The sequence below is a fragment of the Mus musculus genome, chromosome 8 (assembly GCF_000001635.26).
Source record: "Mus musculus strain C57BL/6J chromosome 8, GRCm38.p6 C57BL/6J".
Lineage (NCBI taxonomy): Eukaryota > Metazoa > Chordata > Mammalia > Rodentia > Muridae > Mus > Mus musculus.
In genome coordinates, this window is record NC_000074.6 from 93,351,840 (window position 1) to 93,379,777 (window position 27,938).

The window sequence follows — 27,938 nt, forward strand, 5'->3', positions numbered from 1 at the left end:
TTGATCTAAAAATTACCATTTATTGTCCAAATTGAAAAACAATAATTCACCTCCCTTGCCTCTGCCCATCACTATGACAAAATTTTCCATTGTTGCAAAAATTTATCTTTGACCAACAAACATCTTGTGTAGAGTATCCTCATCTTGACTCTGTTGGTCTCTTGAGGCTGGCAGAGCTTCCCATTCATAGCTCAGTGTGTCCTGTCTGTGGTGGTTTCTTGGCCCTGAGCTCAGTCCACAAAGACACTTCCTTATCTTTCAGACCCTGGGCTTGTTGGGTGGTGGCTCCAATCTGCAGGTAACCTTTCTTCTGGTTATACTCTGGCCAATGGGGCAGCCCCTGACCATTGGGATTCCTAGGAACAGAATAAAACTGAATGTCTTAAAGTTTCTGTGTGGTGCCACATTCATGTGACATTTACAGAGATCCCTGGTTTATTTCTGCCAAAGGCTTCTGCACAACAAGGATTGGGGGAGCACAATTGTCAGAGCACTGTGACCACAGGTGGGATTTGATCACTTAAATTTTAAAACCTACTCCTTCCCAGCGGTTCCATCTTGCCCAGTATCTTAGTAAAGTCTTTGTACTAGACTCACCCATTCCGAGCAAAGTTGGCCCAGAATTTCATCATCATCTTGCTGAGGTTAATCTCTTCTTCTGAGGAACCCTCTGTGGGAAATAAGATAAAAATATATCATACAATGTATAATGTGTATATATTAATATATATCTACACCTATATATATGAAATGCATATTGGGTTGCTATTATATATATATATATATGTATGTATATATATATATATATATATATATATGTGTGTGTGTGTGTGTGTGTGTGTGTGTGTGTGTGTGTGTGTGTATGTATGTATATGTATATATGTATAGATGATACATATTATCTATACATATATAGGCTTATATATGTATATATAATACATATTATTATACACCTTATATATACACCTATATATGTATATATAAGTGTATATATGTATATATAATATATAATAAATATATATTAGAGAAACAGACACCCTAAAACACATCTAATTACACATCTGGTAGATGCCCAGAGTGTGTCACAGTAGACATTGAAGTGGGCCAAATCACATGAACTGCTGAGAATTCAGGTATTAAAGAGGTTTGCAAAAGAATTTCTTTAAGTAATATATTATAAGCTATAATATAAGTAAAACATAACTTTTAGATAAGTAAGTATGCATATAGACAAATTCATGCACATGACATCTGACTCATAGTCGGCAACAGCTTGACCTTATCCTAACTCACATTCTAATATGTAATTTTAAATGAGAAATCAAACAGTGGCATTTGTATCTTCGAGTTGGGGAACTTCGGTGACTTATTTTTCTGAGTTATATTAGTGGCCAGCATCCTGATGCAAAGTATTGCTTGTTGTCTGTGAGTATATACATTTCATCGTGTATGCTGGTGTGGAAGAAAGGCTGGGCACTTGACAGTTTAGCTCATTCCTGTCACTGTGAGTTGGGGAATGGATATTAAGAGAGGAGAAATGTTCTCAGGGCCACAGGAGGCAGACTGGAATCACAAGCACACAGGGATCAAAGCACCATTACCTCTTAAAATCGGGGCACCAAAGACAGAATAGACTTCATCTCCATGGTCTCCAGTCACTGTCTTGGGTTTCAATTCTGATGAGAAGCTTGGACGAGACTGAAATTCGTACATGTAGGTTGGGGCTCCAGCATCTGGGAAGACATGGAGTCGTGTACAGTTCATCTGATTAGGTGTGTGCTTGGATGCTATAAAGGCTTCTACTGGTGAAGGACCCTCTGGTCATCAGCAAAGCAGAACTCTGTCAGTGAATCACCTGAATGTGCTTGAGGCTGCTTAACAAGAGCAGGTAGAGGTGGTATTTGAGTCAGACATTCATGGACATAAAAGTTAAGGAAGAAAATGCACCCAAAACCAAAGCAGATAGGTAGTAATGGGAAGGCGCTGGCTCACAAGAAAATCTACAGCCTACTAAGTGTCTCCCATTCAGACTCTGAACATTCCCCACGATTTGCTCACTCATTTCCAGGAGTGTAAAGCAAATTCAAGTAGTTGCTTGAAAGTGTTAGTTATGATTTTTAAAATATTTACTAATATTACATTTTAAAATTCGTTAACTGCTTAATGCTATAAGTGGGCATAAGAGTAATAGGTTTCATTGTTATATTTCCATACATATTGGGTTTGATTAATTTCTTTCCCCCACTGCCCTCCTTCACACTCATTCTATATCCTTGCTTGTCCTCTTCCTTCTGACAATACCATTTATTCTACTTTCAGAACACATGTATAATATCATCCTCTTCCTTATTTCCCTTGCTTAACATTTCCTCTTTTCTTCTTGTTTTTATTTCTATCTAGTTTCTCCCCGCATACACACATATATAAAAATGTAAATCTAGCCTCTACATATAGGGGGATATGCACCATATTTGTCTTCCTATGCCAACTTTATTTCACTTAGCCTGATTTTCAGTTCCATCCATTTTCTTGAAATTATCATGTGTATTTTCTTCATAAACTTTCATTGTGTATATACCCCGTTTTGTTTACTCCATTTATCCATTTTTGAACATCTAGGCTAGTTCTACTTCTTTGTTGTCAATGGTGTGGTAATAAAAATGAATATACAAGTTTCTCTGTGGCAGAACTTATTAAAATTTAAATATATGCAGAGATGGAATAATCAATCTTTCATGTCTCGGAGATACCATTGTGTATAAAGATGCCATTTGTAACAGAAATAAATAAACAAAAACATATGCAATTGAGAACTATAGACATGTCTTATAAAAATTCGTAGAGATTTTAAGGTGAAGTAAAAAGATATTAATGAACAACATGAAACCTGTTAGCTCAAATGTCAAAGATTTAAATAGAATCTGGGACACACTAGAACTGTAACGGTCATGCAAACAGCAAGTGGATCCCAAGTCCTAACATTAAAAGATAAAAGTAGCACTGACAACTCTATCTAAAACAAATAATCTATGGCTAAAATAAATTGTCCTTGCAAAATGATATGAATTCTGACATAAAAGATATGAAGTTCGTGGTGTGAGCCCAGGAACTAGAACAAACTAAGCCTAAAGCTAAAGAAGGGAGCAAATGAAGGTCAGACAGAGATTCCCTATGAGGGCTGAGACTGCAGCCAATGGCAGAATGCTCATCTAAAATGTCGGAGGAACTGAGTTAAATAGCCAGAGAGAAGTGGTGAGGGGTGGGAGGCAGAGAGAAACAGATTTCTGAGAGTATCAAGGCTTAAAAGTTTTTTGTTTGTTTGTTTGTTTTAGGATAAAAAATAAGGCAAAGTTTAGCTAGATCCACAAACACCCCCCCAAAAAAAATCAATGGAGAATCAAATAGAGAAAATCATAAATGAAAGAGACCTTACACTAGATGCCATGGGAATTCAACGGATAATGTGATATTATTACAAACAATAATAGGAACACAGATTGGATCACACATAAGAAGCAGGTAAACTATTAATTCAATAAAGCCCACCAAAGCTGAACTAAGGAGAAACAAGCAGTCTGGAGATTAATGATGAATGAACTTGAGCTAATGATTAAAGTTTTTCATTGAGAAAAAAATAATGATTTCCCCAAAGGGTAGTTACAAATATTTAAAGAACTGAGAACCAAATATCTCAAATTCTCATCAAATCTCTTCAAAAGTAAACAGAACATTTCCAGTTTCTTTCCCAGGAAGACATAATAACACACATTTAAAAATAAGGCAAAGTGCTACAAGAAAAGAAAACTACACCAAAGTCCTTAATAAACATATATGGAAAAATACTCAGCAGAACACCAGCAAACCAATTTAACAACATATTGGAAAGATAATTTACCATGGTCAAACTTGGACTTGTGATACATACCAGTTTAACATACATGGGAACTGTGCTATATCATGTTACAGGCAGAGAGACAAAAACAGTTACCTCATTACAGGCATAAAAATGTATTTGATAAAATTCAACTTTTGTAAGAGTGTTCACCAAATAAGAGAGAGATAGAGTGTATTTTAACATAATAAAGGTAATATACAAGAGTCCCTGTGCCAACATTGTCCACAACAAGGAAAATATTTTTCTCTAAAACTTGGAACAAGACAAAGATTACCTTGCACATACCTTTGATTCAGCACAGGGCTGGAAGGCTACCTCAACCAGTGACAAAAGGAAAAGAAAGCATCCAAATTGGAAATCAGTGTGTGCAACAATGTCCATGGACAGCACATTTCTACAGGTAGAAACCCTATAGACTCCCCAAGTACTTACAAATAATAAGTGAATAGAATACATTAAAGCAGAGAAAGGAAATCAGCAAACAAACATCATATAGTATTTCCACATATTAAAGGTAAATCGTGCCACTAGGGGCAAGTCCTTGGAAATACAGCTTTACTGACCACCGCCTTCATCTTACTTTCTCTTTGCTTCTTATGTGCCATGAAATGAGCATGTGTGCTTCACTGTGCTCCCCAAAATGATGTCGAGTCTCACCCCAAGGACACAACAGTAGAATCTATCTAATCATTGCACACTGAAACCATGCCCCAAATAAGTCTCTCTCCCTTCATCATGTTTATGTTAGGTGTTTTGCGTGGGCAAAGAAGCCTGACTTCTTCTATATCCAGTACTGGTAACACCAGGAGACCTTTTGTCTCAAGGTTTTCCCTGGTCACTATAAACTATTTTGTCTATGTGTGCAGCAAATCAAAGCACACCAATGACTAGTAAGTAACCCTCCCCCACGGCTCAGATGGAATAACCCTAAGACCTATCTTCTGATTACTCTCAGAGTTCTGCAGCACCAAATGCACACAGGGGGCATGTGCTTAGCAGTGCATCATTGATTGGCCTCCATCTCCTTCCTAGGTCACTCCTCATCTCCATCAGTGACCTTTCCTGGGATAAACTCATGAATTCACTGCTCACATCTACATCTCACCATTGGATTCCACTACTTACAGAAACTGAACAGAACAGAGTCCTTCCTGAAGCAAACTCTGAGGCCTCCACCACAAGAAGCTTTCATTTGTCTATCCTGAGAGGTGAAATATATAGAGATCAAAGCAGGTCTTTGGCTTCCATACAACCTGTTTGACTCACCTCTGTGGCCACGAGACACAATCACAGATGGTATACCAAACATCACATCCCCAATCAACTGTAGGAGCCAGACTCTATTTTGGATGGGGTCATCTGTGCCTTTTGAGTATTTCTCAATGGCAACTGGAATTCCATCCTCTGGTATGTTCTGAAACAGATGAAGAAAGTGACCACCTCCAACTGATCAGTGTGTTTGTTTGTTTGTTTGTTTGTTTGTTTGTTTCTAGCCAATCGCGAAGGCTGGGTTAATTGTGAAATTCTGGGCCCTGTATAAATCCCTTCTGAGGTGATAGAATCAGAAAGTTGGAAAAAAAATAGGTACAGAATCCCTGTGTCAGTCATTTTCTGAAATTGCAATGGTCTATAATTTGGCCCAACTCCTCAGCCAATTACCAGAAAAATCACAAGATGCTTACAAAGAAATACGCCAACTTCCTCAGGAACAGAGAGATGACCTTCTTGTCCAGTTTTACATCAGTTGGTGGAAATTCCATTATCTGTTTTTAAAAAAGAGTTAAGTATTTGGGAGTTAACGGGAGTAGACAACCAGGGAAACCATCCTGCCTACTGTGGGATGTAGGCTCTAGCTGCTCCTCAGTGGCTGTGGCTCTCCCATGAGTTTGATAAAATCAATAAAACAATTAGATTTCTACATAGAAATTAAGGAAATAAATAAAGACACTTGGGTACTTATTTATCCGGCTAGAGGAACACTGCTCCTCTGAGCAGTGGAGGAACATTTAGACAAAGTAAAGTTGAAGCAGAAAGTTTAAGGATAGAGGAACAGGCTGAGTCCTCACAGACTCTGCTGAGTAAGAAAGTCACCCTTACAACCATTGTTGCTGGGTTCTTTGATATCTGAAGTCCTCCAGTGAGAGCAGCAAAACCCTCAGTGTGTAACTGATGCCATCCAAAACTATTCTCAGAGTCCTGGCCTCCAGCATTTTTTCAGAAACTTAAGGTACTATAAAACTCTTCTATGCCAGCCTGATAAAGCTCAATGCTTTCGAATGAAATTAAATGTTCTCTGGGGAAAATCCACTGATGGGAAGACTTGCCCCTGAAACTTCTCTTACATAAGTCACTATAGAAAGTAGCAATTATATACCATCAGCCTACAAACATCCCCATTGTTGGTGTCAGAAACTTTTGAGTTCAGGTCATGTTTGTCTTTCCCCACCTGCTACTGTATTCCTGAGTCAAACCTGCCCGTGTAATCATTTTGGGGCTTTTCCTATGTCCACCTCCTACATTGCTGTTTATAGAAATCACCACTGTAGGTGATTTCTATAATCTTTAAAGAAGAAAACCTCTTCTTGCCTATTAGAAACAAATGTGAACTCAGTTATAGCACTTTGCTGAACACTGGCTCAGGGACAATTAGAGCACCCATGAGACTTAAGAGGCCAAGCACAAGTTCATCTTTCTGTTCCCCTGTCTGATGCACTTAACTCCTTTCTTGATTTATTTGGTTATTTCATCTACACAATTGTTATCTCTACAGTACAACCAGCCTTGGGAATTCCAAGATTCATTAAGGAAAAGGCAGAGAAAACATTCCCAGGCCTCCATTGCAAAGGAGATAAGTTTGATTCTTCCAAGAATGTTTCCATGGAAGAAACACTCATAGTAATAGGAACAGCTGTCCTAGATACCAAGCATGGCTTGAACAAAGAACTCATGAGTGCACAGGTTGGATGAATAATTGGTAGAGGGGAAAGGTCATCTGTATAACAGTTATGTTTAGGATCACCATGGGCAGAGTCCAGCCAAACTCTTGCTTGTTGATTCCCACGATGTAGGGCACTGTGTTGAAGTTCTTCTCAGCCAGAATCGCTTCTGGTGCCTTTGGCAGCACCACTCCATCAAGCACGGTGGGCAAAAAAGGATAGTTCTGGGAAACAGAGCAGCCCAGTGTCAGAAATCGCCCACATTTGTTATGCCTTTCTAGGTGGGCAGCTGGAACATAGAGCCCATGACTGTAACTAGAACAATGACCCTCATGACTGTGTTCACAGTGACCACAGGAACTAGGGGTCTTTATAAAAGTTCCAAATGTCTAGAGCCACAAAGATCCAATTAAAGGTATTTGTCTGTAGCAAGTAATGGTGGCAAAGAAGGGGTAGGGTGATCCTGAACTCAAATTAAACATGTGTGATATACTGTATATTTCTATTTTAGCACATTACCCAGAATTAGTCCTCACTATTCCTTACAGTTAGGTCTGTAAGGTTGTCATGAGTGTTGAATTAGTGAATCCTAAGTTGCTCCTTCAGGGGAAATGCCTAATGCATTTACTCTGATTCTCTCACCACAATAATGCTAATGCTCATATACTATGTGTGAACTCCTATTTAAAGGCACATGGGTTTACAAAAAAAAAAAAAAGAAACAAGAAGTGGACATAAAATGTATAGGACTTGCTATTCTCTCACTCTGGGTAACATAATGCTACCTTTCTTCAGCTTCACAATCATGCTCCACACTATGATTATCTTAAAGTTGCCATCCTTGTGTGAATTTTAAATATGTGAATCCACAAGTTTAGATGTCTCCTTACTTTTTACAAAGTTTTATCACACACTGTAAGTACCACAAGACCACTCCTCAGAATCGCCTTACACTCATATAGGCAAATATCCTCCATTTCCTTTGGATACTCTTTCATCAATTCTGACTTCATACAGGTCTCATCTCAAGACTATCTGAACAATGGATAGAGGAACATCCTAGAGTGGGCTTAGAAAGGTGGCCACACAGTAGGGCACATTGTAATCTGGCACACCTCTGACTCTCTGGTACTCCAAATATCTAACTCAAATGAGGTGCTGTTATTTGGATCTTAAATGTCATCAAAAGGCCCATCTTTTGGTCTCCAGACTATATTGTTTGTGAGAGGTGGGATCTTTAGAAAATAGAGTCAAGTATAAAAGTTCAGATTATTGGAAATGTGCACTTGAAGCTGACTGTAGATTCCCATCCTTTACCCTTTTCTATTCCTGTCACAAAGAAGCAAGGCCAGCTGACCATGGAAAGAAGCCTCAAAACTGTCCACCAAAACAAATTCTGCTCCTTGATCAGTTGCTTTTCTAGAATATTTGCAATAGTAGCAGAAAGTTGAATTACAGAGGAAGCAAGGATATTTTACATGGTCTATCTTGTGTTCATCAGGGTACACTTTGTGCTGCTGCAAGCTATGGCAGGAAATGATCATGTAAGAAAGAGATAGTAAATTCAAGAAAGAGACCTCAGGGGCCAAGGTGGGCAACACTCCTGTGAGAACATTAACTTGGCCAACCACAGTCTTTGGCACTGTCCACTCTGATGGTGCTGAAGTCAATGGTGTGATGCCAAGTGCTTGAGTTACAGTCAGGAGCATCCTTCCTCCCTCTCTTTATACAGTTTATACAGCACCCACCAGTAATTCCACACAGCTATTCCTTTACTATCCTACTTTTCTGACATTCATAAAATTTGCCATGATCTTTGCCTGTGTTGCCACCTCTGAGAGACTTCCAAGTTGGTCTTTGCATCTCCTCTGCCGCTTTCATATAGTCTATTTCTACATGTTGGAAAAAAAAAAAACATTTTCAAACTCACCATGTCATTGATCCATGCAGAGTACTCTGAACTCCTCCCCATTTATACTACTCCACAACCCAAACCTCCCAGTGATAATTTCCCTTTGAACCTCTGTTCCCTCTCCAAACTCAAACCTACTTCTCTCCCTATCACCCCTCCAAACACAGCCTCCTCCTGCAGCAGGTCCCTTTATCTCTCGCTACATCCAGGTCTCATAACAGAGTGTTTCTTTCTTCCTGAGTTTGGCTCAGATGATCTCAGCTCTTGAAGGCATCATTTGAGACCTACTCTACATGTGACCACTGGCCAGTTCTGTCCCCATTTTCCAATTTATCTTTTATCTGAACCATGACCAAGACCCAAAATATAGTTCAATATTTTTTCCTATTTTAACCTCATCCTCCAGGATGGAATTCTCTAAGATAGACAGACCCCTTGTTTATTTTGCTGCTATATCCCAGCTCAAAATCATATCCTGCCACAAAATGAAATGGACAGAAGTGTAAGATACTGCATAACTAATTTCCCCAGATGCTGGTCACTGTTGGGAGAAGTAGTGCAATAGGTGGCCCTGTTGAAGTTTCCATGGTAAAAGATACTGTGTGATGTCCTCAGGATTGACACCACAGGCTCCTCCCTACAAACCTCCTGAGTCTCTTTTCCCTCTGAGAGGGTTTTGGTACTCAAAAATGGCTCCCTAGACCTTTAGCCATTAATCTCAGTCTTCTGATAGTGAAAAGTTCTAGTGTTGTCTTTTTTCACAGGGTCTTTTTTTTTTTTTGAGCAAGAAATTCAAATGAGAAATAGATAGAGAATTCCTGAGTTGTGCACTGAGCTGGCAGTCAGGAGAGCAGAGCCAGTCACACCTCTATTCTCCTTGGCTGTGTTAACTATCAAGTGACTTTTCTGCTCTGCACCTCAACAGCACACACAAGACATTAGTATGGGAATTCTACCAACTGTAGACAATTGAAGATTATCACTCCAAGGTTGAAAATCTTAAAATATCCTTACCTTTTTGGTATTTTCTTGTGCATCAAGCTTAAAAAGGTTCTGTGGAAACAAAGGCAGATTATGGTGGTCAACCTTCCTGGTATAAAATCTGACCATTTGGGCTGTGCTCCTAGTTCCTCTGCGGCTGACATAAGAGAACCCTACATTCTGTGCTTTCTGTATGATACAAGATGAAGCAAGACGAGGGAGGGGCGGCAGCAGGAAGTCAACAGGTCCTGGGTCCCAGAAGCTCTGGGTAGAATGTCTGCTTGTCTATACCTGAATCTTCCCTCAACCATCCCACTAAGAGATCCTCCTTGGCAACAACTCCCCAGTTTTCCTGTAGGAAAAAAATGTAGCGAAGATGCAGCAGCATCAAGTGGAGGTTTAGCTGGGTGTGGTGCAAACTAGCAGAGCAGGATGAGCCTTCTATTCCTTTCCCAATCCTCTACTTTCATATCATAAACTCGGGCATCTGGGTGTGAGCTGAGTCACTGTATCCCTGAATGCAGCTGAAAGTTCAAAACGAGTACATAAAAGTTCCAGTCTGACAAAGTTTAAACCAAAACCATTGCTCAAGTGTTGATGCTAGACAGTTTCTAAACACATAAGGTTTATGTGTAGGGTGCTGTTAATGTTCATCTTCCCAGGAGACATGCATGCTTCAGTGGGAAGCCAAGAACAGAATGGAAAGCTTAGAGTCTCAATAACATCTCCAGAGCAGACAAAACCAGCCATATACTAAGACATTAGGTACTTTTGAGGATTATGTTTCAACTTATCCCTTTTCCTGCTCAGTGCTTCAAGCAGGGAGGGGGGGAGTGGGGAGGAAGGTATACTCTCACAAGAGAAAATTGTGTCTCTTGGAAGCTCAATATCAGTCATTCCACAAGACATACGTGCGCGCGCACACACACACTCACTCACACACACACACACACACACACACACACACACACACACACACACACACAAAATTAAAGAAAGAGAGACCATGAATTTGAGAGAAAACAATGGGAGGGACTCCAGGAGGGAAGGAAAGGGGGATTGTATCATATTATACAATAATATAATTTTATTTTAGTTTCAAGAAAGTAAATAAATAAATAAATAAATAAGAATGCACCAAATTCCCAGTTGGCATCAATGCTTTTAATAAGTAAAAATAAAAGTAAATGAACCTAAATAAATAAATAAATAAATACATTTGGCCTTGGGCACTTTAGAGTCAGATGACAGATAAAGCTTATGTGTAAGCCAATAGAGGAAGTGCCCTAGAATGCACACCCACCATTTTTTGCATGATCTCTAAGAGCTCCTCCTCCGTCTTCTGACGCAAGCAGTGAACAATGACAGCGGATGTGGTGGTCTTACAGCCAGCAGTAACAGCAATTTGCTGCAAGAGATAACAGGCACACGCTGATGTCAAGAACAGCGTCAGTACCTTCCACTGATGTAGACAGGGGTTATATTCTAAGCACCATTTCTGAAGACAGGAAAGGCTTCCTGAAACACTCTAAATGAGCAAATGTGGTTTCTAGGGGCCCTGCACTGTTGCTATGTTACTAATTTTAATTGTGATACCATATATCAATGTGTCCATATCTGATTCTGTTCCCTTATAACATTAAAAATAAGCAAAATGTTAAAATGCATTATCTCAAGAGAAGCCACATACATACGAGTGAAGATCAAGAATCCATGATCCCACTGTATAGCACAGATCTACCCTCTCACTTCCTGGCCATTCGACTTCAGTTTCCAGTGCCCACTGTAAGTGAACTAATACATGTGGCATGCTTCCAAGCATATCCTGTTTCCACACACAACCTTGCAAAACTGCAAGGCTTCTTAATACAATCCACAGGCGGACAGGTCAGATTCCTTCAGAGTGCAGCTAAGCACAAAATCTGGAAAGCCCCTCCCATTTTGAGAGTCTTATTTCAGGAATTTCTTCAGTTGAATCTCATAAGCAGAAAGACCCCTCCCCTGACCAAGCCCCCAGAAGTCAGAAGAAAGGACACAGGAGTCATTCGGGGTGGGACTTACTTCAGTCACTGAACTTGCATCCTCCATAAACAAACCAGAAGTGAAGACCACACCACTCTGGGAAATGGCTCTATGGAAGAGGTTCTTGGCCAGAGGAGACAATACCTAGCAGGAGAGAGGAGTGGAGGAAAGAATTTATGCACACAAGCAGGTCAGCTTGCCCCTTTTGTAATAATTACATAATTGTAATTACATAATTATAATAATCATATAGATTGTAATTAATTGATTTCCCCTTCCCTTTCTTCCTTCCAACCGATCCTATGTACTACCCCCTTCTGTCCTCTCTCTTCTCTCTTCTCTCTGTCTCTCTCTCTCTCTGTCTCTCTCTCTGTCTCTCTCTCCCTCTCCCTCTCTCTCTCTCTCTCTCTCTCTCTCTCTCTCTCTCTCTCTCTCTCTCTTTCTTTCTCTGTGTGAGAGAGAGGAGAGAGAGACAGAGAGAGAAAGAGAAAGAGAAGAGAGAGATGTCTGCCTATCCGACATTACCAAATTTATGGCTTCTATGTCTTTACCTGTTGCAAGTTAAAGCTGCTTCTACCTTCTCCTCTGCCTACACACTCACAAAGTGCTCTGTGGAAATGAGAAGTCCTCATACTTCCTGGCCTGCTTCTGAGCCTTTCCTTGGATTTGAGATTTCCCCCACAAAGCCTCAATGTAGTAGAACCAGAGCATACACTAAGAAACAAATCAGAACATTTGTGGCCAGTGCCATCATGATAATCAAAACTTCCTAAAAGACAGTTTTGGCAACAGCTAGCCCCAAACTCTGCAGTAGAATTTCTATTACATACAACTTATCCCAAGAAAAGGGGCCATGATTAAAAGGGCTGAGGACAACTAACAGTAAAATGAAAGATAGAGGGGCAGGCAGGAAATAAGAGGGAGGAGAAGGTGAAGTGCCCAGAGGGACAGAAAGATATTTGTTTAACATTGGATGTTTTATAATGGAAACAATATCCTTATATTAGGTTATTAGTTAAACAAACAATTTCTCATTTTAATGTGGAATAGTATGCAATTATAGATCACAGTGTTACACAAGTGAGTAATGTTTTGGGGAGATATTTATATCACCCTACATTATTCAGGAAAGTTTTACTGTAGGAAAGGAAGGTATTATATGGAGTCAGAGAATCAAGGCATGATAAGAATAGAGACAGTAGATTGCCGCAGGCCCTCTGGTCCCCTGTGCCTGCGTAGAAAAGAGTCTCTAGAGTAGATGGGCAAAAATTAGGATGTATTGACAAGCAGTCAAACACGCTAGAATGGTGTTGGATCTGAATGTAATGTTCCAGTTGAGCATCAGACTTTTATAATACAGAATAAATTGCAGAACAAGGCACATTGAATTTTTCCAGGTGCAAAAGGAGTGACTTCAAAAGGAACCAGATAAATGTATAACACTAGAGATTAGCACAGATGCAAGGGGAGTGACTACAAAGGGAATTTGTAGGGACCAGATAAATGTTTACGTTAGAGATTAGCACTTTCTGCCAGGCAAGAGTTTTACACTTAGAGTTAATTGCCTCAGGGTAGTTAACTCTTGACACGCCTCAAGAATAATGTAGTGTCACTGACCCCAAAATTCTCTAGGCCTCGTTAATTCTTATCAATATCTGAAGACTGTCTATTTTCAGTATAGTATACTAATTTGCTCTTGGCATGGAATGTAGTCTGTAATAAGAATTTCTATCTCAGTGAGAATTTTAGTCTCTATCTGTAAACAGCTGAGTAAAATGGCAAGTGCTTAATTGTTTACTGAATGGGTTAAGCTCCTTGCTGCTATCTGGAATCTAAGAACACTGGGAAAAGGCTTTAGCTATGTTAGAATACAATCTTAAAAGGCATTTACTATAGGGTGATGCTTAATAGAGTGCACGTGAATCTATACACTAGATTAATGTGGTGGAAATTTGAATATAATGGGTTAGGGAAAGAGATGCCATAACTCTGGGAGGAAAATTTCCCTGGACTCTTATCCTCGTGAAACAGCTTCCAGGCTTTTCGCCTGACAAACCGATCCAAACTGGAGAGTTGGCTTTCGCCAGAATATCCAGGAGGAGAGTCCTAGAAATTTATTTCTCATGAGCAGCTTTTTGGCATTTTTGCCTCACAAGCTGACTCCACCAGAGTACCCTGACAGTAGATGAGAGAGGATTGATGGATTATAAATAGATGCATAGATCAATGGAGAGATGATAGATGTACAGAGGGGTACCATATATAGATGGCATAGATACTTAGATTCATTGGTTCTTAGGTGATGAATAGATCATAGATGCATAGTTTGATATATTTGTGGATCCACTAAGAGAGTAGAAAGGGGACAGACAGACAGGCAGACAGACAAGAAATGGACACCTTCACTCTGTGAGTTATTAGTTAGCGGGGTCTTTAATGCCCCCAAAACTTTCTGTAGTTTCCCTTAGAATTCCCCTAAGTTCCATTCCCTACATCAGCAACACATTTATATCTTCAAGCATCTGTGTCCCCCATCCCCTAGCAGGACTTGCCCAACTCACTTCCACACATTTCTCTTCCCACCTACCTTTGAAGCAAAAGCCCTCCCTGCCTGGTCCAGAGTCAGCTGCCCTCTCTCTTGGGTATTAACAAGTCATGATGACACCTCAGAGTTCCCTGCTGGTTTTCAGCACTTGAGCCCATGGCATGTAGATCTGTCTTGGAGCTTAGAAGCTACTTCTTCCTCTTTGTGGTTTCTACTCAACTCTATTTCCAAAAGAAGTTCTGAGTCTTAATGCTAAATGATTAACAAAAGGGGGTGAGGGAAGATCAACCAATTGAGAAGACTAGGATCATCAGTACCCCAGGCTATAACTGGAAATGCTTATGGCTCTAGAACACAAAGTTGGACACTGAAATTTCTAGAAACCAAAGCGTTAGTTTGGTCCTTAGCCCCTCACCATCTAGTGCATAAAGAGTAGATTCCTGAACTCCTGCTTTGAAAGTAAAGATGCCTGTGACCCTTGGAGATGGCTCATCTCCAAGAGATTCCGTGGGTAAATTCACTGAATATAAGTATGGATTGTCAGAAATACTTACAAGAACAGAGACACTTTCACCTCCTGCTGACTGTCCAAAGATGGTCACAGAACCAGGGTCCCCTCCAAAATTGGCAATGTTGTCCTGGATCCAATGCAGTGCAGCTAGCTGGTCCAAGTGACCCCAGTTCCCCCGGCTGTGTTCATCTCCAGTGCTGTAAGAAAATAAAGGGGGCATAAATAGAATAGCAAGGCTTCCAGTACTTTGGACTGACTGAGGTTCCTCATGAACCTTCCAGAATTTTGCTATGCTCTGATTCCTGACAGAGAGGACTTCATCTACCTCTCATCCCTACATTGATCTTTGTGGGACCCTCAACATTTCTTTTAGCAGCTATGTACTGAGTATCCCTCTTCCATCTGACTGTACTTCTAGGAAACAAAGAGACAAACTCTGACTACATTCATTTTACACTGCAGACCACAAACCAACAGATTCAAAGGGTAGATCACGCCACTAGAGAAAGAAAGTCACAAAGAAAGGGGCAAAGGCAAAATCATGAGGCAGTATTGAGTTCTCATGACCAGAAAAGGCTTCACTGAGACAGTGGAATTTAGAATAGCCTTAAATACAATGAGTCCAGGTCTTATTAGCATCTAAAGAATGAACTTTGGGTTAGGGGAAGCATCATGTGCAAAGACCCTCAAGGCTATGTGAACAAGGGTGCGGGGGGGGGGGGTGGCTGTGAAATGTAGGTAGAACAGAGACCACAAGTCCTGGAAAAAATTTCTATATTGTAAATAATAGGGAACATTGTGCAGAGGTGATTCAGTCATTGTCTCCCAGAACATTCAGGCCACTCTGTGGAGCACCCTCATAGTGAATTTACAGGTTTATAAAATATAATTAGTTGTAATAATAGGCCAGAGACTTAGGGTTCTGATTAGTAGAATAGAATGCAGGTTGCATGGGAGGGGGGTAGAGGAAAAAGAGGAGTCCAGTAGCAATGTCTTTGTCCAGAACATCCAGGAAGTTGGAGCTGCCAGCAGCTATGCAGAAGACCTTATGGGAAGCACTTAAGGTCTTTGTTGTGTGGAATAATCTTGACAAAGGCTTTGCAAAGTGGTATGTTCCTGCATACAGTCAGATGTGTAAGGTGTTAGTTAAAGAGGAGCGCCTGGAGTTCAAAGGAGAGGTGAAGAACACAAACAGAGAAGTCTGTTAAGTATTTCTGGGATCACTCAGGGAATTAAAAGAGGGGCAGACACACACAGCCTGAAGACAAAGAGTGGAAGGGCTGAGAAGCAGCAACTGGGGAGGAGGGAAGTGGCCAAAAGCCAGGAATGGGAGCATCTCAAAGAGGCTGGAATAATTGTCTGTGTCTGGTCCACATGAGCTTGGGATGAGGATGGATAGAAGCCATGATTGGCCTTAAGAACATCTGGGTGGTGTGGTTAATTAAAATCCTGCCTGCAGCACACTGGTACAGTGTCTGTCATAGAGGGATGTGGTGATCTGAGCAGCGCAGGTGAAAATGGGATGGGTATACAGTAGAGGACTTCCAGGTCTGTGCTCATTCAGAGATGATGCACCTAACCCTCAAGAGATTGGAGGCCCCATGGAGTTTAGAGGTCAGGTGATGTAGTGGGTGGGGGTATCCATGTGGAGATGGGGTGGGATGGGGAGGAGGTGTGAGATGTGGAGCAGTTGGAGGGTGAATGGGGAGGGGCGGGGAATGGAATATGGAGTGTAAAAAAATGAATTACAAATAAAATTAAAATTTAAAAAACAAAAAAAGAAAAGAAAATGGGGTATGCACTTATAGAGCAACAACATGAGAAGTGGGGCTCACAAGGTAAGCATCGTTTCAGTGGGTGGGGTAGGCTCCCTGAAAGGAAGCTTAGAAAGAAGTGGGCAGGTGCAGTTGGAGATGAGGAGAGATGGGATGCAAGAAAGAAGGAACTGGGAACCTTGTGAGGAAACTTAGCAAAAATCCTCCTGAAGAATGACAGCACTAATGCCCTTTTGATGGTTTGGATATGATTGATGTGATAAGGGTTCATGTGTTGGTGCCTTGGTCCCTAATGTGACAGCATTATGCAGTGATAGAATCTGTGGAAGGTGAGGCCCAGTGGGTTGTAATTAGGTCACTGGGCACACTGGAATCTTTTAGTGATCTGCGTACTCAGAGAGAGTGAGATGGTGACTGTGCTTATAGTTTTTTTGTCAGCTTGACACAAATTAGAGTCTTCTGGGAAAAGGGGACCACAATTGACAGATTATCTCCATCTAATTAATCAGTAAGCAAGACTGTGGAGTCATTGTCTGGATTAATGTCTGTTAGAGGGGTGGTCCCAGCCTACTGTAGGGGGATGGTTTTGTGTACTGTGTATTCGGATTCTGATTGGTGTGCCTAGAGATTTGATTGTAGTCTGGACATCAGCACTGTAATGATTATTGAAGCATCCCCTGTATCAATGACATGTAAAGATTGTTTGCCATCACCTCTGATTGGTTAATAAAGTGCTGAGCAGCCAATGGCCAAAAGAGAATAGGGCAGGAATTCCAATTCTAGCATGGGGGAGGAGGGTCCAAAAAAAAGAGGGTAAAGAGGGAAAGAGAGAAGGAGATAGACCAGGAAGTTTCACTATGAGGTCATAATGAGAGAGCAGCCATGAGGACACACATGGACCAGAGCAAGCCAGGGCAAGACCAGATGACAAGTAACAGGACACTTGGCTGGGTAGTATGCAGATTAGTTGGGTTACAATAGCTCAGAACCTGCCCAGCTCAGTACTGGCAGCTTGTTAATAAAAATATCAGGTCTGTGTTTAATTTATTTGGGAGCCAAAACAGGCTAGAACTGGCATAGAAATGCCCTGTCATTGTTCAAGGACAAGAGAAACCCCACCCAGAAGAATTACATTATAGCCTATTGTGGGTGGTCCTTTGATATATGAAAGGCAAGAGGAGTGTGCCTTGAAAGCAAGCCAGCAAGGAACATTCTTTCATGCTTTCTTTAGCTCCTTTCTCAAATTCCTGCCCTAACTTCCTTCAATGATCAACTATGATTGGGATGTGCAAGCCAAAAAGCCCTTTTTTCTCAGGCTGCTTTTGGTTATGGTGTTTTAACACAGCAATTAAAAGCTGCTAGAAGATTATCCTGCCCCTCCCTTCTCTCCAGTTTATTGTCTTCTCGGGTGCTTTGCTCTTTAGCCCACAGATAAAATTTCGTTTCCTTCATGAATGCATTGTAAGGTGGAGTTTTTCACCCCTCAACTCTGATGAAATGGCACAGTCTTAAGCTTTGGGCCATCCACATTCTGAACTAAATAAATATATCTTCTTTAAAATCAAACAGTTTCCAGTATGTTGGCTACTTAGAAAAGACCAACACACGTCTAATAAGGGAAATAAGAAGATCCAGTACCCTACCTGAAGAATCCCCAGATGGCCAGGCGGTACTGAATGGTCACCACCACCACATTTTCATGGGCTGAGAGGGTTCGTCCATCATAGGCAGATGCCCCGCCCACTACCAGTCCACCTCCATGGATCCACACCATCACCTGAACAGCAAGAAAAGAACCATCCTGTCATAGGAAGTTGAAAAATCTCATACATTTTCTGGTTTGGTTCTCTGGTCCATACCCTGACTCTGGGAGATCATCACTCAAAGTCATCTAGTGACAGCTTGTTGCAAAAGATAATCTCTGTCCTCACCTCACTAGGCTCAGGGAGTGATCACCGTCATCATTTTCTACTTTTCCTATAGACCTCTCCCTATTCAGTGTCTATTCAGGTCTTTCCAAGTGTGAGCATTATCATGGGAAACAAAGTAGCCAAGGATATTGTCTCAAACAGCACACTATCCATATGCCTGAAAATTAGCAAGGGTCAGTATTCAAACTCTCAGCTCTGATAATACTAATGTACCTGAATAATTGTCTCCAGATCCACACGTCCTCAGTGGGACCCCTTCCCAGTGTTTCCTCTGTTTCATGTTCTCCCCATCCTACTAAGTTCATATGCACATCCTCTAGCAAGTCTTCAGTTACCTAAGTACCTGGATGTCTAGAACACACCACAGACTGAGTACACTTGAGTCTGAGGGAGCATACAATAGCTCTTGATGATTCTTGGATTTAAAAAAATCTCGCATGTCATAGAATGGAGAGAGGATTAAGTTATAATGTATTACATTAATTGTTTTATTTATATAACATTACTAATAAAAATAATACAAACTATTCAATAAGTCTATGCTGAGCAATTTGAAATGATTTTCCATAATTTAGGTACTAATACTGCCCAATTTGACAGATAAGAAAAGACACAAGGCTGAGATGCATATAACCTTAATGAAAGCTGGGGATATGACCTGACTCAGCCACCTGGCCCTAGTGACTTTGCACAGAGCCCCCATCCCTGCAGCTCATGGTCACAATTCAATAACCTGGTACTAGGCGTGACCAGAACCCTTCAACTCTAAGGCATTAAGAAAGATTAAGACTACAACCCTCTTCTCTCTGGTGCATTGCTCCTGCTATTCTGCCTACTGAGCCAGTACTGGCTACACAGTAGCCACGGAGTATTTACATTGAAGACTCCTATTTGAGGATGAGAAGCTGAGAAGGTAAGATATGGCATGGTCTTGCAGCAAGTGAAATGAAGACCAAGGATTCAAACCCAGACCTTGAGGATGAAGCCCTGTGTGCACTGCCAGTGGGGTTTCCCACTCCCATGTTCCCATGAAGACCCTACTTCTCCTCCTATAGGACTGCTCTGTTCAAGGAAGGACTGAATCGAGCTCCTCTTGAGTAAAGACTGAGCTCAAGAGCTGGTGGGCTATGATAGACATTTGATGTGTGCACACATGCATGTGTGCAGACCATACTACAGGTTCCTGAAAGGCACGGCTCCCATAATGGTCCATGTTCCTATTTCCATTGCCAAGGGTCTCATTGTGTAGACATACTGAGTTCACAGTAGAGGCCAATGAATGAGCAGAGATGAGATTTATTTTCGTTTCCGTGTGCAAACTAAGCATGTTTAGGAGCAAATACTATTCTCAAGATCACAGCTTCCTCCTTCACTTCTGAGTCCTGTCCTAGAAGATTCTGAGAGACTGGGTGGGTACTCACACCCTATCTTAACTTCAAGGATCATCTCTTTTACAATAGCTTGTCCTCAGGACTCTGCCCTGTAACTGGTAGCCTGCCCTACCTCTGCCTCTTCATTTCTATGGGAAATGCTGACTCATTAGGCCATCAGCATGTGCCAAAGGCAACCAGGGAGGGGAAAAAACTACATACAATACAACCAGTTGGGTGGCAAAGGACATGAAAAGTACTTATGAGAGCAACCCAGACTCCTCCCTCCACACTGCCATCATAGACCATGAGAGTTTCCCCTGACAGTGAAAGTTGTCACATGTAATCTGAAAAGAAAGTCAGCACACATCTCCCTTGCCAGCCCCTGCTTAAGAGCACAGGTGTGAAGATCGAGCCTCAGTTTCCCTACTATACAGAAAGGCTTGAGGTATTCATTTTTCTCTAAGATTCCTTTACTATAAGTTGTGCCTTACCTGCTCTGAGATTGTATTCTAAACTAATACCTGAAAGTTTTTTTTAATAGCATAAGAAATCATGGAAAAAAAATCATGGAGAAAACAATATGCAATTCTAGGCAAGTAGCAAGTCTGATGTCTTTAGGGAAGAGTGAAATATAAAAACTCTTAGCAGAATGAACTCTTGAATCAGTCTGCCCATGATGCCCATGGTACCCATGGTGTCTATGGTGCCCTGTGCCCAGATGCCATTGTTGCCTTCCGGTTGCACAGTGATCTGGATGCTGGAACTCAGGAGTCTGAGTTAGTGAGCTCCTCACTTACTGGCAGCCTGTTGGTATTCTTCATCAAGTCCACAGGCGTGTAAACATTCAGGTAGAGACAGTCTTCTGAAAACCGCAGACGAATTTTCTCCTTGTTGTTTATTATAAGGTCATTGACCATCTGCCCTAACACTGCATCTTGAGAGCACCTTAGGAGGAGAGAGAAAACATCAGATGCTCATCAAGACCAAAGCTGGAAATGTCACCTTAGGCCCAACATTGGCCTTGGAGGCTTGCCCCTGTGAATGAAGCTGTTTTAACTGGATTGGGTATAAGTGCAATCCAGCAAAAGATCCTAGTGGGAATCTTGGGACTGTATCAGATACCCAATGAGGCAATTATGAGCCTTATTACTTTACATTATATTGCTTAGGAGAGAAATAACACATGAACTGACATCTCTGAGTATCTTGAGTTCTCTGGAGGGGACCAGAAGGCCATATGGACCTGTTGATTTTTTTGCCAGCTGGTGAGGATGACTTAGGCACACAAACCATTGTTCAGGTTGTATGTGGGCAGCTAGACACATCTGAGAGAGGCATTCCCTATTTCATTCCCCTACCAAGAAGAGAGAGCATTAAGATAGGTGGCACAGAATGGAGAGGGAGGGGAGACCTGGGAGGGAACGTGGGCGGGAGGGGTGGGAGAGGGGAACCTAATCTAGTATTGGGTGAGGGAAAAGGACTGAAGCCCTGAGGGCCAGCAGAAAGAATGGAAACAGGCAACCTCAAGAAATGGGAGGTTGAGGGTACCCTCCAGAATGTACCACAGACCTAAGTCAGGAATCAAAGGGAGGGACTTTAGATGAAATGCCTGACAGTAGGGAGAGGGAACTTATAGAACCCACCTCTAGCAGGAAGACATGGCAGCAAGTGAGGGGTGGGGTTACTATTCCACAGTCACATCTCTAATCCATAATTGTTCCTGTTTGAAAGAATTACAGGGATGAAAATGGAGAGGAGCCCGAGGAAAAGAAGGTACAGCGACAGGCCCAAAGTAAGACCAGCTCAGGGGGAGGTCCCAAGGTCTGACACTATTACTTAGGCTATGGAGCACTCACAAAAAGGGACCTATCGTGACTGCCCTCTGAAAGACTCAACAGGCAGCTGAAAAGAGTCAGATGCAGATATTTGCACCCAACCAAGGAACAGAAGCAGCTGACCCCGATGATGAATTAGGGAAGGATGAAAGAAGCTGAGAAGGGTGATCCTGTAGAAGGACCAATAGTCTCAATTAATCTGGACCCCCAAGATCTCTCAAACACTGGACCACCAAACAGACAGCATGCACCAGCTGATATGAGGCTCCACACACATACAGTAGAGGACTTCTGGGTCTGTGTTCATTCAGAGATGATGCACATAACCCTCAAGAGACTAGAGGCCCCAGGGAGTTTAGAGGTCAGGTGGGATAGGGGGTGGGGGCAGTCACATGGAGGCAAGGGGTGGGGAGGAGATGTGGGATATGGAGCAATCAGAAGGTAGATGGGGAACAGGGAATGGAATATGGAGTGTAAAAAATAAATTAATTTAATTTAAAAAAGAAAGAAACATCTCTCTTCCTTATCATAATCTAACATAGCACATTATTTATTTGCTAACATCTGTGCTTTCTTTTGTTTCCCCCTCATGTTAAGACGTAGCTCAATGATTCTAGAAATGAATCTGAGTTTGGTGCTTTAATGGATCTTTATATTAGAGCATGCCTGGCTCACAACAGATGTTCAATGATGTGTGCTGAACAGAGGACTCTAGAAAACTATAGTGGTTCTGAAATGTTTCTTGAGGATCCCAGAACAATGTATCAGAGAATGCTTTAAATTCCTTTCTGTATTGCTCAGATACATATTTCCTAACAGAAAGGGGCCTCAAACCACCCCCAGTGGGGCTTACATAGGAGGGTACGAGGTGGCATTCTTCACAAAGCTCCAGGGCTCTGGAGGCTGTGGTGGAGCAAATCTCAGGGATCCAAGAGGGGGCTTGGCAAAGGGGACTCCCAGGAAGACGGCCACAGGTTGTGTGAATCCTTCTAAGCTGATGTACTTCCCCAGGACTTTGCCATGAGTGGTGTTCACCACAGGGGGTGAGGATGGGTACCCTCCTGGACAAAAGAGAGGACACATAAATTCGTCAGAAGGGAAAGGTTGGACCTGCTTTCTAAGTGGATTGGGGCACTTTTAAGATGTGGCATTGAATTTTCACAGGACTGATTTGCTTCTGACATAACAAAGAAACTGCCCTTATCTCAGAGTACCTAGTGGAAAAGTAATCTGAGACTGGAGCTATCAAAGCATCTGACCAAAAGTCATGGCAAAAAAGGGGTAGTCAGAAATATACAGGACCTTTGTTTGCCTTTTAGAAGCCTTCAGCAACTCTTACTCAATAAGATCCTGGGCAGAGAGGCATGATGGATGAGAGAGCAAACAAGAAGTTATCCCTTCTCTCAGAGTGGTCCACCAGATGCTGAGATCAAAGAGGAGAGCCAGGATGAGTTGGAAGAAAAGATAGGCCTTCTGAGTGGTTCCACTACAAGGAAACTGATACTTAATGTAAGTGAAAAAAAGATCAAAGGCTGGGAGATAACTAAGCATGAATAAATAAAAGTAAGACAGAGCAGCACAGACCGTGGCTGGGAAGGAAGGGTGGCGTATGACTGCTAGCAGAGAAATCGCATAGGAAGGGTGAAATGATCTAGCATGAGCAGGCACAAGTCAGGGATGGGGGAGACATTAGCTTTCGTGTCATGGAGTAGTTTGCAACAGGGATAGTTTTGGTCCTAAGAACACAATGGTCTTCTAAAATATTCTAGTGACTCAGCGTAGTGTCATCTAAATGTAAAGGAGACTGGATGCCAAGCCCTGTCTGAACCATTGACTCCATTCTTGAAAAGTAGGCAATATTTCTCATTTCCTTGAAGCTTCCTTGTCTGTCTTCTTTCTGCCCACTTTGGGATCGGAATGGGGCTGACCTAGTCCTTCTCTAAGAGGCAGAAGAACATTCATAAACTTCCCCATCATAATCCTGACGTTCCATTGTTTGGTTAATAGTCATGTTTTCGGAGTATTGCCCATAAGGCATGGTTCCTCTTGCCTTCACATTGTTTCCTTCTAGATAAGATGGTGTGGATGAAAAGCTCCTTAAAAACATGTCACCTGCCCCAAAGAAAATTCCACACTTTATCACACAGAAATAATAGTATGTGGCATTGGAGAGTTTTCATAGTAAATTACCTTTAAAAATAGTATTTATGGGTATCCTAAGTTTCTGGGCTAATATCCACTTATATCATGTGACTTCTTTTGTGATTGGGTTACCTCACTCAGGATGATATCCTCCAGATACATCCATGTGCCCAAGAATTTTATAAATTCACTGTTTTTAATAGCTGAGTAATACTCCATTGTGTCAATGTACCACATTTTCTGTATCCATTCCTCTGTTGAGGGACATCTGGGTTCTTTCCAGCTTCTGGCTATTATAAATAAGGCTGCTATGAACATAGTAGGGCATGTGTCCTTATTACCAATTGGAACATCTGCTGGGTATATGCCCAGGAGAGGAATTGCTGGATATTCTGGTAGTACTATGTCCAATTTTCTGAGGAACTGCCAGACTGATTTCTAGAGTGGTTGTACAAGCTTGCAATCCCACCAACAATGGAGAAGTGTTCCTCTTTCTCCACATCCTTGCCAGCATCTGCTGTCACCTGAAATTTTGATCTTAGCCATTCCGACTGGTGTGAGGTGGAATCTCAGGGTTGTTTTGATTTGCATTTCCCTGATGATTAAGGATGTTGAACATTTTTTCAAGTGCTTCTCAGCCCTTCGGGATTTCTCAGTTGAGAACTCAGAGTTGCTCTGTACCCCATTTTTAATGGGGTTATTTGAATTTCTGGAGTTCAGCTTCTTGAGCTCTTTGTATATATTGTATATTAGTCCCCTATCAGATTTAGGATTGGTAAAAATCCTTTCCCAATCTATCAGTGGCCTTTTTGTCTTATTGACAGTATCTTTTGCCTCACAGAAGCTTTGCAATTTTATGAGGTCCCATTTGTCGATTCTTGATCTTGAGCACAAGCCATTGCTGTTCTGTTCAGGAATTTTTCCCCTGTGCCCATATATCCGAGGCTTTTCCCCACTTTTGCAAAACACAAGAAAATCAAGAAGAAGGAAGACCAACATGTAGATACTTCATTTCCCCTTGGAGTAGGGAACAAAATACCCATGAAAGGAGTTACAGAGACAATGCTTGGAGCTAAGACAAAAGGATAGACCATCCAGAGACTATTCCACCAGAGGATCCATCCCATAATTAGCCACCAAACACAGACACTATTGCACATGCCAGCAAGATTTTGATATAGCTGTCTCGTGTGAGGCCATGCCAGTACCTGGCAAATATAGAAGTGGAGGCTCACAGTCATCTATTGGATGGAACATAGGGCCCCTAATGGAGGATCTAGAGAAAGTATCCAAGGAGCTGAAGGGGTCTGCAACCCTATAGGTGGAACAACAATATGAACTAACCAGTATCCCCAGAGCTCGTGTCTCTAGCTGCATATGTAGCAGAAAATGGCCTAGTCGGCCATCATTGGAAAGAGAGGCCCCTTGGTCTTGCAAACTTTATATGCCCCAGTACAGGGGAATGCCCGGGCCAAGAAGTGGGAGTGGGTGGGTAGGGGAGCAGGGCAGGGGGGAGGGCATAAGGGACTTTCGGGATAGCATTTGAAATGTAAATGAAGAAAATATCTAATAAAAATTTTAAAAAAATAGTATTTATGACACATGGTCTCAATAGCCACCTCCATAATTTGTATATTTGCGTTATTTGCCATTCTTTCTCTTCTAATTGTTGTAATTAAAACCAAATGACAATTTTTGTAGAGATGTACACTTGACATCTGATTTATGGTGTTTTGATTTGATGACGTTTAGCTGATGTTCTATGTTTTTACTTTAAGATCATTATCAGAACTTAATCTCATTCAAGTCTGAAATGGGCTTTATAGAGAGAAGATTCATTAACATTAGAAACTCTGGGAAAAATCCTGGTTACAAGCTTAGGACTGTGCCTGATGCTAATAGAAGTCAGTTCCACACTTGTCTCCTTTTGTCATTGGTGCTAATTATTACCATATTACCAACACCTGGGAAACCTGAGCCTGGGGAGATCCACAAATGGAAACACTGCGTGTTGATCTTTTTGTTCATGAATTTAAAGAGGTTTTTTTTTTCCCTGAGCATAGGGTCCTTTTATAATGAGGAAGAAACTACTATGAATAAATATGGAGATGTATATGAGAAATAAAGACGAATTCCTGCCCTAATGTGGGGCCAAAGTTAAGAGTAAAGCATGAATAAGTGACACTGGCTCCTTGTAAGATGAAGGTGGTCAGATATCTTTGTAAAAAGATGCTACTAGCCAGATGTTATGGGACACATTTGTGACTGAGGCTGATGTCCAATGATCACCTCAAGTTTAGTCGAGCTTGGGATAAATACTAGGACAAAAGGAAGCAAAACAGAAATGTCAGTGGAGTTGGTCATCCCAATACTAGAAGTGGATTGACACACTTGAGAGAACACAGCATGAGCGCACATAATTCTGTGGCAGAGAGAGGGGATGTAAATGAAGACAGAGAGCCAAAGATGAAAACCAGGCATGGCTGCAGCTTAGAGTGAGAGCAGTGTAAGAGTGACATGTCCCATAGAAGCCTAGGCTGTAGAAGAGGAGGAATTGGCAAAAAATTTTAGTATCTAGATATAAATCACTTAGGTGTGGTGTGTATTAGTTCAGTGGTGAACTTTCCAAAGCAGCCAAAGTAAAGTGTTCACTTTATATAATGAGGAAGGGAGACAAGAATATTATCAACAGTTGATACCAGTTGCATTATTAGGAATGCTCAAATATTGGATACCTCCCATATGCCAAATGCACATTCCAGTCCTTTTAATACTTAAGCCTTGCTAGTTGACTGGTAATATGCACACTTAACAGATGGACATAAGGTATTCAGAAAACGGACCTGCAAAGGATGGAAATGGGGTAGTGTTGCCAGGGCAGTGAGCATATCCCTTTGTTCTTAATATCCCTGTCTTACAGTTGGGCCTTTCCTGTCCTATATACACAAGAAATACAAACTCAAGAAAGGATGAGAATGTCAGGTCTCTGATGGCTGTGTACTTGCTCTGGATTCATGAGTCAAAGGTAGACCAGAATATGAGTTTCCAGAAAACCCTGGGAAGGGAACATGTTCTTATGAGCCTAATTTCTTAGCTGATGAAAGGGAAGAATTATATGTTGAGACTCAATATTATACCATATGTTAATGATTAACTTAATCTGTGGGTCTGATTCTGTGACTTGTAGGACCCCATTTCCTTGTCTGAACTGCCATTCTTAGGATCTATGTGACCTGTGTCAGCATCCTAACCACTTCCTTCTCATAGCATGGACAACGCCCTCAGCCATCATCACCTAGAACCTTACACCACACAGTCAAAGCAGGCAGTGTTCCCAGGATTCCCTTGCAATCCACACAAATCCTACACCTACATACGCTATCTCATCTCTTTATTCAGAATAGATCCTAAAGAGCAATTTGCTAAGAAAGACTCCCCACTCCTGCATCTCCTGACTGAGCTTGGTACTTCTTCTTTGTGTCCTTCCCACAGTTTTGTGTCCCTTCCCCTAGGAATACCTAATAATAAATGTCTTTAATAATAAAGGGTCATTAGACCCTGATGTGTTGACCTGACCATACCTCAAATCTTCTTTTAATCCATTCCTTTTGAAGTCAATTCCTATTTATGCTTTTTTTGTTACACTTCCTTTCAACCAACTACCACCCTATCCCTGTGCACTTTAGAAACAAAAACCTATTAAATCCTTCCTAAAGTAAGGTGAGGTAAGAAAACTGAGATGTCCTTGTTGCTCTGTATGAGGTACTAGGTTGTCTCTTAGCCCCTCTGCACCACTGTGCACTGCTGTGTCTCAGTTATCCTCTCCTGATCCAGGGTGTCCAGTCCCAGGGAAATCATCCGGGTAAAGAAAGTGAAAACCTTGTAGAATTAGATCCATCTTGCCTTTGTTCGACAAAGACACATGTCTATCTACCTCTGCCTAGAGCAAGTATTTTGACTTCTAATTGGAAGAACTCACCCCATGCCATGGCTGAGAGGGACAGCAGAATCAGAGCGTAGAGGCACATCATGGGAAAACAGACTTGCAGTGGAGTGAAGTCTTCAGTTCTGATCTGTAAT

At 41.5% G+C, this 27,938-nt stretch overlaps 1 protein-coding gene across 3 annotated transcripts; it reads right to left on the minus strand.

The window, feature by feature from the left end:
* On the minus strand, positions 1-27,938 carry Ces1h (carboxylesterase 1H). 3 transcript variants are annotated; one of them, NM_001370830.1, is made up of 14 exons: positions 27,838-27,938; positions 22,570-22,777; positions 20,679-20,826; positions 18,221-18,354; positions 14,846-14,999; positions 11,786-11,890; positions 11,028-11,132; positions 9,758-9,796; positions 6,915-7,055; positions 5,578-5,658; positions 5,162-5,309; positions 1,602-1,733; positions 598-670; positions 1-356 (listed from the first exon to the last, which is right to left on the minus strand). In NM_001370830.1, the coding sequence occupies exons 1-14, from the start codon at positions 27,884-27,886 to the stop codon at positions 185-187; spliced, it is 1,689 nt and encodes a 562-aa protein (NP_001357759.1). In that variant the 5' UTR covers positions 27,887-27,938; the 3' UTR covers positions 1-184. The 3 variants fall into 3 exon arrangements, with proteins under 3 accessions (NP_001357759.1, XP_006531608.1, XP_006531609.1); XM_006531545.2 differs by lacking the exon at positions 22,570-22,777 and having other exon boundaries at positions 2-356; positions 27,838-27,892; XM_006531546.2 differs by lacking the exons at positions 20,679-20,826; positions 22,570-22,777 and having other exon boundaries at positions 2-356; positions 27,838-27,885.